Raw genomic sequence first — 11,278 nt, forward strand, 5'->3', positions numbered from 1 at the left:
CTTGCACTTCTCAGACAAGTCTTTACGTTTCCTGCTGAAGTTCCTTGTAGGCAGAGTTGTGCAGGTTTTATTTAACTCGCTCTCTGAAATCTCAGCACTTGCATTCACAACCACACAACCCTGTCGTCCTTTGCCTCATTATGCAAAACCAGGCTTCCCTTCATCTGCAAGCAGCAGTATCCCTGAGAGGAGATGTCTGAAGCCAAAGTTATCAGCTTCTTTATGAGTAATAACTCTTGAAAAATTCCCAACCCCAAGCATATGTTCTTGTCCACACCAACTGCAACAAGAGGATGAAAGTCTTCTAAAAGGTTTGAAATGAAATTGCAGAATTTTCTGTAAACCATCCAGCTTCACAGTCACCATCAGTCCCAGAAATGGAGAATGGCTCGTTGCACACACTTGGTTGTGCTTCACAGGGCTGAGAATCTTAAATCCACTAAACTCTGCTGTTATCTTCACCCTGACTTGGTACTGCACATGCCTTCCCAAGGTCATGCACCTCCTTGCCTGTCTTCAGGGTGATGACACCAACTCTGGGATGTGTTTTGTTCAATTTCTCCCTTCTTAGAAAGTGTCACAGCTGGGGGAGGAGTGCTTTCTGATCTTACTTGGATAAATTGGAGAAGAGCCAGGGCTTTGTCTTTTCCTGAAAATGTAGCTGCAGGAAGAATGAATCACCAGGTTGAACCTGTATAACCAACTGAAAACAAAAGCTCAGACTTCTGTGTCTCGCTTGGAAATAATCGGGGGAAAAATAGGCATCCTGTTTTGAAAACCACTACCAGCTGACAGGACAAAAATGTTGCACGTGTGATGTCTTTTGAAGCTGACAAGTAACCTAAGACTACAGCCATTTAAGGGAAAAATTCCTGAGCAAAACAGTAGTTAGGGAAATAGAATATTCCAATGTTTGGGGGAGAAAAGTAACCAGGGAGGTTATTCAGAACACCCAAGGTGGATTTTTAGTAGCCCTAATGTTTCACACACTATTAAATCTCCTGTACTACCTTGGCTAGCAGTGAATACAAGCAAACCAGGGCTGGGGAGCTGTGGTTGATAGCATAAGGGCAGACTGCAGTGCTGCTGTCATTGATTAAATCCCTCCTTTTGCCTTTGCTGCAATCTAAGATGTCATTACAGGCAATGCAGAAGCTGCCTGGCTGGCATGCGAGCATCTGGATCGCTGCAGGGATACCAACAGCACAGGCATGTGGGAGTAAACCTTTATCTTAGCTTCTCTCTTCTGCTCCTACCTTTGTTTTGTCTTCAGGTAAAATAAAACCAGCTTGACAGTTACTAAAAACTAAGTTCATGTTAATGGAGGCTTAGTGCCTGAGAAGAAAATTCGAGATGTGCTGGAGCCAAGAGCGAGACCTGCAAAGCTGTACTTTGGGCTGGCAGAACCACCACTTTGATTTATCTGGTATTAGAAATAGCTGTTGCTGCAGGTCAGGGAGACAGATTTCTTATGTGGAAAAGGAAAATGCTTTTCAGTATTTTTACACAAACTTTAACATGAACAGTTTATTCTCAGAAAAGTCTAACTGTGCATGTGTAAGTCCTGCAGCAAGTTTATTTAGAGCCTTCTGCAGCTCTAATGCCAGCTCTGGGCCACCAAAGCCTGGACAGTGGTGCTAAGGGACCCTCCCTGTTACTTTTAAGGTACCTGAAATTGCTTAGACTCAACTCTTCTATCTTCTATATCATCTGATGGATTTTCTTTTGAAGGACTCAAGAAGAGAAACGCTGACAATACTATTAGAAATAACACCAAATCCCCCATATTTTTCATATGCTTGGATTCTTCCTTCTTTTAAAAGGGTAACAGCTGCACTGAGGGCAATGCCTTTGCATCTGTATGAATGCTATAGCTGTTGTCTGCCTGTCCATACATTTGTTTTTAAATTGTTAAAAATTAGCTAACTAGTTTTAAATTAATACAGTGCATTGCTTGCACTGTCGTTTCCTCTCAAACTGCACCTATAGAGCATATAATAAATTTCTCCACCTAATGTTAAGCCTCTAGATCTATACTCAGACTCCACAAAAGGAAGGTTTTTGTAGCATTTTCCCTACCCCATGTCTGTTCCACTTCCCCACCACAGGCCTGTGCTCCTGGAGTTCTGCTGGAGCAGCCTTTCCCACGCTGGCTCACGTGTCAGTCTTGCTCTGTGGGTTATGGACTCTTCCCCTCCCAAGACCCAACCCTGGCATCTCGTGGCCTGGAAGTTCAGCAGCTGGAGGTGTGGGTAAGGCTGTAGGTCTGTGAACATCTGAAAGTGAGGGGGAGGTTTCCAGCAAATGAAGTGCAGCTGGAAATCCAGTGGTTGTGAAGAAGAGCTTACTCAATTTGCTTTTTGTTCCTTAACTAAAACTTCAGAACAGTGTCAGCTTTCAGACCTGCAAGGCCTTCGAGAGCTCTCTCACATAATTCTACTAAAAGCTAAGTAAGCTTTCTGCAACAATGCATTTTAATAAACATGGTGATTGTTTATGGCAGTTTATCAAGATGCAAGGTTGAAGGCATAAATGTAGTATTACTGATAGGAACAATTCCCTCTTCAGAAGTTCCAGAAACTTCCCGTGTTTCAACTCAAGCGCTTAGGAAATTATACATCTTCATATTTTTGATAATTACTTCCACTGTTTAATGTAACTCTGTGTGTAAAGGAAATGAAATGCTAGACCGGATTATACATTTATTTCAAGATTTCACTTCTTTTGTAAGGATCTTGCAGAAGCAGCAAGTTCTAAGGTCTACTGATAACCCACCAGTTTCTGCAGAAACAAAAGTTTTCATTTTTAATTCACCCCATCAGTTTCAAAGATGGTCCAAATCACTTCAAGCTGAGGCTGTCTTGATTCTGCAACTGCAGGCTGTCATCAACCAAAATAATCTCTGCTTTATTCCCTTTGTATTTAACAGCAAGTGATTCACCACCCCATCTATTTTATTGGTGTGGAGAATCTGGAAGATTCTTCTACTGGTGAAGATGAAAACGTAAAACTTGTTAAATCATTTCAGTGCTAGTCATTTGACTGGCCACTTACAGTGATACATCGGGAGAAGGACTGCTTTCTTTTCTGGGTTTTCCTCCATGCTTTGTGTTACCTCTTGTTCACTTGGTTGATGAAAGCTCTTAGTAAAACAGGTATTTGTCCAAACTTTACTTCCAAGACAATTTTCATGTTTCAGTGGAATGACAACCAGAAGTAGCTGCTGTTTATTTCGGGAGGAAAGGATTAAGCCAGAAGTTTTCACACAAATGTAGAACAGAACCATTTGGAACAAGGCGTTGCTGACAGAGGGTTATGAACAGCACAGGTTTCTAGATAGAGTTTAAAAAAATCAGATGTTTCTATTTATATCTGCCTTTGCCTTGGTAACCAGAGACTGTGTGAGGGATGCAGTATTTTCCCATCATGGATGTCTCCAAAATCCATGCGCAGCCATGCAGTGCATCCAGTGTCTGCAGAGCTATCACAACAAGTGGCACATTCATTTCTGAGAGGATTTTACATACTAAGCAGCGAAGAGAAGATTGCAGTAAGAGAGTTATATTAGTATGGATTCAAAATAATTTGTACTCATTTCTATCTTACCTACTTTGTTCTTTGATCTTTTAAGTATTTCAAGGACCACTGCTCTTAAACACTTTTTCTTAATCACCCTGAGCAGCTTACCCAAATCCGAGGTGGTGGGATTTACTCATAATTGGCTACATTATGCCTGCTTTATCAAGTGGCTGAATGAGGTAAGAATGGACTAGAATCGGTGTTTCTTCACACTTGAAATCATTCTTTCTTACCTTAAAATCAGCTGTTTTCTACTTTGCAAGATTACCTGCAGCTTAGGTGTCCTTACAGCCCTCTGCAGTGCTCAAAAGCCAAACCAGGCTACGTTCTCACCACTGCACTGCTGTGCTGAGCTTCAGCCCTGCTGGGAGAAAGGCATTCCAGCTCTGCACATCTGTTTTAGCCACAATTCCGTGTTGTGTTTTCCTTATCCTTTTACTGTCAGGAAAGGTAGAAGAAGCCAAGTGTGTCTCTCTGCCACTGCAGTACCCAGCTACTCCATTTTCTTAGAAAATGGATGGGAAAAGGTGGAGAGAAGGTAAACATAGGCTCAGAATGAATATGGGGAATCAGGGCCCTTATTAAACTTCTAGTGGACTTGCTTCTTTCTTAATAGCTTCACTAGCCAGTTATGATCCAGAAAGTAATTTCTGATCTTCTGTCTCTGGCTCGTGGAACTCAGTGCCAGAGCAACTTTATCAGGGAAGAAGGGGAAATATTTCTGGGAAGCAGGGCAGGATTGGTAGAGAACCTGCTGAGCTCCTGAGATATTCAGGGATATCTGACTAATAAAATCACATTATTGGGATAAAAGCACTCACTGCATCATCATCTTCGGGAACAATACATTTTCACATGCAGCCTTTTTTTACTCTAGTTGCTATTCAGCCAGACACTTGGTCTTATGAAATACTGCAGGGGAAGAAAACTCATCTGGGGACAGAAAGGAAGCAGTTGGGAGCACTGGAGCCCTGCTATTCTCCTCCATATTCTGGTTGGAGATCCCAGGGCTGGCATATGGTGCAGGAGGTGGAGGTTGAAGCTTTGTGCCATTTGGGAGTTTCCCTCTATTTGCCTGCTGATGTAGTTTAGGCAGAATGTAGGTGACACAAAAAGTAATTCAGAGTTCTTGTTTCAAATGTAATGACTCTGATTGCCTTTTTTTTTTTTTTCCCCACACTGCCTATATAAATAATTTAAAAAATAATCGAGAAAATAGCACAAGCAATTTCAAACTCTCAAAAAGCAGGAATAGTTGCAAGGGACCAGCACTTTCGGACATAAAACCACAGAAAACTGAATCATCACACCTGTTCTGGCATGTTTATAGGGAGAAGTCTGAGTTGCTGTAAGACAAGCATGGACTGGTTTGGGGCAAGTGAAATTTTGGGTTCCATTCTCCTGCAGGAGCAGAACCCTAAAAACAAGCTTTTCTCTCTGTTACCCCTGTGCAAACTGTAATGATCCTCCACAGAGGTCTTCACGAATCTTGAGCCACTCTCTTGAAATTGACAGCTTTTAGATGTAACCGCATTTGCCTTTGACTGCCAGACAGATTTGCTGGTCCCTGTGGGAAAGAGAGGGAATGTTTCCTGGAGCTGGTTGCGGTCCCCACCTTCGAGGGGCCGGCCTTGCCTCATCGCTGGTGTCACCGGGAGCTGTCAGGGCACAGAGCCACTAGAGATGGGCACAGATGTGCCCCCTGCCCCTGGTGCCCCGCTCCTCTCGGGGGCAGAGCAGCGTGGCTGCAGGCACTGCGCCTTTCTGTGGGGGACCTGCCGCCAGGACACTTCCCCGGCTCTCCCGTGGCCTTTAGCAGCCTTTGGAGCTAGTTCAAGTAACACAGGAGAGCAGCACTGCGTTGTTTTGCCAAACAAGAGATTAAATGGAGCCAAAGGTGAAGAATCACCGCTGCACAAACAGCGCCGGGGAGCGCTTCGGCCACACGGCCGGCCGAGAGCAGCCTTGGTCGGTGCTGGACTGAGAGGCAGAGCTGCTGTGTCTGCTCTCCCGGGGCTGAGGGAGCTCCCGGGCCGTGATGGGCCCCTGCGGAGACAATGCCCCCCGTGCCAGCACTGGAGGACGGCGCTTGCTGCGCTGCACAAATGCTTTGCGGGCGCTGCCCTCCAACCCCCCGAAGCAAAAGCCCAAGGCTGGGAGCACAGGGAGGCTGCGGGGACAGCTGCCAATGCCCCACAGGCGTGGGACCTTCCCCCCGTACCTTCCACAGCGGCTGTGAGCAGGCGAGGGGCCCCTCCGGGCCGGCCTGCCGCGGGAGGCAGCGCGGCGCTTCTCCCTCGGGCCGCCGGGGCCCTCCCCGCCGCCTTGGCCCCGCTCCCGCCGCGGCCGAGGGCAGCACCGCTCCGGGGACCCTCCGCTCCCTGCGTACCGACAAGTGACCGCCCCGCCTCGGCCGAGCGCAGCCGCTCCCGCTCGGGCGCCGCGGAGAGGCTGCGCCCGCCCCTGGCTGCGGCGCCGGGGGCCGGGCCGGGCGCTGCTCCGCCGCGGGGCCGCGGGGCGGGCCGGGCCTGTCCCTGCCCGCGGCACGGGGCAGCGCGGGGCTCGGGCAGGGCCTGGCCGGGGCCTGGCGCTGCGGGGCCGGCGGCGGCATGGCCTTGGTGCCCTACGAGGAGGGAGGCGGCTGGACAGCGCGGCAGCTGCACAGCCCTTCGGCCACCTTCCGCTTCGCCAGCCGCACCATCCGCCTCCAGCAGGACTGGCGGCGCCTGGGGGTGGCGGCCGTGGTCTGGGACGCGGTAGGTGTTCAAAAGCGCAGCTTTTCTGCAGGCTCTTACCGAGCTTTCAGATTCACCGTAGAAAAGGCCTTTAATTTTTTTTTTTTTTTTTTTTTTAAATGTTAGGAGAGAGCATATTAAACTGTGCTTTTACCTTTCCCTCTTTCCCCATAAGAGATCCTGCAGGAATGCAAGAGAGATGCGCCACGCAAACCCTGCACAGCCAGTGCCCAGTACGGGAGATATTCCGGATAACTCTCACCTCTTTCTTTTCAGTGGCTGGTGATGTTAGCTTGGCACCCTTCAGAGCACAGCACAGATCCCACTGCTTGTAGCCTCCAGCAGGAGTGCTGATCGACTTTATCTTGGGGATAAGAACTGTCCAAAACAGAGGGGTTTGTGGTGGGTCCAAGGCCACAGCACAGTCACAGCATCACTGTAGGAACCCAAGGGCTTCCATCAAGTTCAGTTTCAGTCCACACACAAATTGCACTTTTACCTCTATTTTAAAAGAAGAAGTGTAGCATTTTTAGCAAATTTCTCAAATGAATTGGTGTACAGGGTTGCTGATCTTTCTGGACATCAGCTTTGGCAGAACTTGCTGTGGAAGAGGTCCTTATCAAGATCTATATGACATGCTATATACAACCAGCTAGAAGTGTCATTAGTTTACTTTCCCTGTGTCCTTCCTGAGGGCATACCAGTGTTGTGCAGAAACCTTCTGAAATACCATACAAGATACTATGAAACCTTATTCTGGACTTTTCCAGTACTGGGTTCATTCGCTAATGTTTGACAACTCCTCAAATTTCCTTAGGGGAAATTTTTTCCAGAAACAACTATTGTATTTCCTTTCCAATACAACTTTTCCTTTCCAAATGCAGCTCTTTCTTCCTCCTGTTACGTTTGGGCATTCATGGAGCAGTTACCACATCCAAGTTGTAACCACTGTGGTTCTTTTTTCCATTTGCCAGTAGGAGTCTTCCATGAAACGCTATAAAAAACTTCCATAAAGCATAAAAAGACTACAGGTGCACACAGGAGGTGAAGTGTGGAACAAAGTTTGCTGCAGACCTGAGGCACCCGGCCCTTCCCATAACCTTGTCTCTCAGGTTAAACCAGAACCCCTGTGTTCAGTGTGACTAAAACCCTGTGCTTAATCGCCCTTGTCTCTTGGCTTAGGCTGTTGTTCTGTGTGCTTATCTGGAGATGGAAGGCATTGATCTCAGGGATCGGTCTGTGATTGAGCTGGGAGCTGGAACTGGATTGCTGGGAATAGTGGTCACATTACTAGGTAAGGGCTTCTTTTGTTGTCTCTTTTAAAGCAAATCACAGCTGCAGTAAAACTAGCTCTTTGACACGTACATGCCTGGTGTAGAAGTGGGCACCGGAGCCGCCCGTGTGAGCCGTGGTGGCTCTGTGAGTCACCTTCCTTCCTCGCCAGACTCGGAGCCCGCTGCGGTGTTTGTTGGGGTGCGGTGCCGCTGCAGTTCGCTCTGCGGCGGGACCCTGTTGAGGCTGCCGCCTGTTGCCATGGCAGGAGCTCTGCAGCACTCAGCCCTGCAGCTCTTCCCCCAGGGAGCACGAGCTGTGCTTCCCGTCTTCCACTGTCCTCCGGTGCAGATAAAGCTACAGGCAGAAACCACTCTCTGAGCTCGCATAAGCCTTTCATTAGCCTGTCTTGCAGACAGGGCACGGAGAAATGAAGGGATTTGCTGCTGATCTGTCTGTGGCTGAAGCAGGAACTGGGTACTGTGTTAAATTTGTGCAATCTTTCCCAGGTTAACTTTGTAATTCAAAGCTCTAGTGGCTGTGAAAGGTGCCTAATGAAATCATAGGAACAAAACAGTTTGACAAAATGCAGTCATGCCATGAAAAATCATACAGGCATAGCTTTTGTCTGACCTGTGAGGCTCTCTAGCTGCCTCTCTCCTACAGAAAAATACAGAATTGGAGCAGGTTAATTGTAACACCCCCTGTAATTTGTTCTTCAGTCACATGTGGAAAGGCCAAAAGTAACTCCTGGACTTTCATATATTAAGAAAAAGCACCAGAAAAGATGGTTTTTTCCCTACCCAACTTAATCTACACTTTATATTGTTAAGTGACTGATGAAGGGTAGGATGTCTGTAGACAGGGGGGTTTTGCTTATTTTGTTCTTTTATTTGTTTGTTTTTAATCAGGCAGCTCAGGGGGGCCGTTAACGTGTAACAGGAGCTAAGGAGCCTGCTGGAGTTAGAGCATTGCATTCCTCTTGCTGCATTGAGGGATGTGGATTGTGAGTGTGAGCCATGGCCTCCTGTCCCCCTTAGGTGCCCGTGTCACCATCACAGACAGGGCGGCAGCGCTGGAGCTCCTGGAGTCAAATGTGCAGGCGAACTTGCCCCCTGAACTGCGTCCCAGAGCCGTGGTGAAGGAGCTGACGTGGGGCAAAGACCTGGATAACTTCCCTCCAGGAGCATTTGACTTAATCCTGGGTGCAGACATCGTTTATCTGGAAGAAACATTTGCAGAGCTGCTGCAGACGCTGGAGCACCTGTGCTCAGAGCGAACGGTGATTCTGCTTTCCTGCCGCATCCGCTACGAGCGGGACCTCAAGTTCCTGAAGATGCTGAGAGAGCGTTTCTCTGTGTCCGAGGTCCACTATGATTCCAGTAAGGATGTTCATATCTACAAAGCACAGAGGGGGAGTCGCAAGGATGACTTATGACTCTCTGCTTTGTTAATAAGCCACTGATGCTGTTCAATTCTCGTCTTTGTTTCTACTCAATACACTTGTTCCTAAGCATGAAGTTGCAGTTGTGTTATTTCACTGGCTTCTTGTTCTGATGGTCTTGTCTGATCACTGGGTCTGGTACAGCAAGGATTGTACTTCTGTTCTGCATATTGAACCTCTGCTTCATATCTGAAGAGTCATATAGGGTGTTCCACTGTTTTTTCATCAAATGTAATCTTTGAAGCTGATTCAAGTTGCAGAAATCTCCAGCATCAAAATTGTTATATCAAAAGGTCTGTTGTCTGAAATCAAACCACATTTAACTACTGGGGAAACTTAAAGAGATTACAATGTTTTTTTTTTTTTCCCTTTATCACTTCCTTAACTCTAGAAAAGTAGGAGAGTGGATGAAATAAAAGCTAATGCTCCAGCTCTAAATGCTTTAACTCTTCAGGACTTCTGTATCTTAGAAGTTGTGGTAGAAGAAACCACTTAAAAGGCAAAAAGAACCAAAGGCAGATGCTATAAGTAGTTATTTTGCTGTCACTGCTGCGTTGAGGCACAGTGAAACAAAGAACAAAATCTGGAGGGGCACTGGGAACAGGGATTGCCAAATCAGCCAGCTTAGAAATCAGTGTTATTTTTATCTGATTTGCAAGTGAGTGGGCTACACCTGCAGTACTGAAGCAGTTGTGGTTTCTGAGTTGCCCCTAACAAGTCTGCCTCACAAAGATCAAGGCTCCTTGGAGGAGATACACGTGCACATGTGCCGCTGGGAAAGTGCAACATGGAAACTCAAGCCGTTCTTAAAATATCAAATCAGCCCTTGACTCTCAAATCACCACTAGATAATGTTCTACTTTGTGCCTTTGTTCGTGCTCCCTCTGTCTCTGAGAGCTGTTACTTAGGTCAGGAGGGTGCTCTGTAAAGTCTTTGCAGCAGGGGAAGTACTTTTGCATTACCTGGGGCCTTGGGGCAGCAGCTAGGTTTGCGTGCTTTCAGTGCACAGTGGTAGTTAAGACACTGCTCCAAGTAACAGATTTCATACCTTGAGCTTGTAAAACACATCTGTGTGTTTATCCCACAAGATCTGGGAATCCATCTCGCACCAGCAGCAGACTTCCTTCTCTTTCTAGTGGTGGAAGAATGAAACTGATGAAAACAATGGGCAAACAGAAGACAGCTACAACTCTAAACACAGTGTGTGGATGTGGAACTTTTTTTGCTTTAAACTTAAACTCAAAAAGTCTCAGGTCAGCCTCAGACTTTGAGCATGTGCCTGTATTTGGCACTGGCAACAGCAAACAGCTTTGCAGAACAAAGCAGCAGCTGCTTTGGGCCATGGACATTTTGGAAGTTTTTGTCACGTTTGCTCCCATCACACTTCCGGGTCGGTGGTCCAGAAGTGCTGTGCTGACTGTAATGTGGAAACGACACCTTTATCATTAAGGTTTGTGTTTCACCCCTGGCACATCTCTTGCATGTTTTCAGCGAAGTTCCTTGCTTGGCTTCGGACCCGTCTGGGAGTTGCCGCTCTGGAACACTTGCTGTAACAATATCCTCGGAAGCCACACGGTGTCACTAAAACAGTGCTGAGGCAGCCGGCTGGGAATCCGCAGCCTGAAACTGGAGTTGGAGTCAGTTTGGGAGAAGGAAGACAGCACCTTTAATTGAAAACAGATCATGAGATGAGCTCTCATGTGTGAGGTGTAGCTCCTTCTGTCCTATCCGCTGGGTGAGCAGTGGTTGTATAGAATTATGAGCTCTCCCCTCTCTGTCTGGCTCTAGTTTTCGGAGTGTGGCTCTAAGTTCTCACCTCTTCCTTTTCCTCCCCACTGGTGTATCCTTGTCTCCAAACTCGTCTGGGAGCAGGCATTAGGCTCATGTGTAGCTCAGGCTCACCTTGGGCTGGAGCTGGCAGAAAGCAGTGTGCTGGTGCCTGGGCTCGTGAGTGCCCAGGGGAACTTTTCTGTGGGAAAAGCCTGGCAGTGCTCGGCCCTTGCAAGAGGCTGCAGCTTGCAGCACTGACAGCCACAGCAGCTTGCACTGTTGCCATAGCAGGAACAGGCTAAAATTCTGCTTAAATAGCACAGAACAAAGCACAGAATAAAGGCTGGTGCAGCAACCTGCACACTTCTAAGAAGGAGGTTTTGTCCCAGGCCTTGTTTTGACGACAGAAACAGTTTTGTACTTTTAAACCAATGCAGTTTAATTCCATCTGATTGTTAAGTTTTCAGTGTCAGATTTC

General features: G+C 47.1%; 1 protein-coding gene across 2 annotated transcripts; it reads left to right on the plus strand.

Moving 5' to 3' along the window:
• Positions 1–5,595: 5,595 nt before the first annotated feature.
• Positions 5,596–9,106, plus strand: METTL21A (methyltransferase 21A, HSPA lysine). Of its 2 annotated transcripts, none has more exons than XM_064434108.1 (3): positions 5,596–6,335; positions 7,497–7,608; positions 8,498–8,687. In XM_064434108.1, exons 1-3 carry the CDS (start codon positions 6,189–6,191, stop codon positions 8,533–8,535), a joined length of 297 nt encoding a protein of 98 aa, XP_064290178.1. In that variant the 5' UTR covers positions 5,596–6,188; the 3' UTR covers positions 8,536–8,687. The 2 variants fall into 2 exon arrangements, with proteins under 2 accessions (XP_064290178.1, XP_064290177.1); XM_064434107.1 differs by having other exon boundaries at positions 5,623–6,335; positions 8,627–9,106.
• The last annotated feature ends 2,172 nt before the right edge of the window (positions 9,107–11,278 follow it).

This window comes from Passer domesticus, chromosome 10, assembly GCF_036417665.1.
Source record: "Passer domesticus isolate bPasDom1 chromosome 10, bPasDom1.hap1, whole genome shotgun sequence".
Taxonomy (NCBI): Eukaryota; Metazoa; Chordata; class Aves; order Passeriformes; family Passeridae; genus Passer; species Passer domesticus.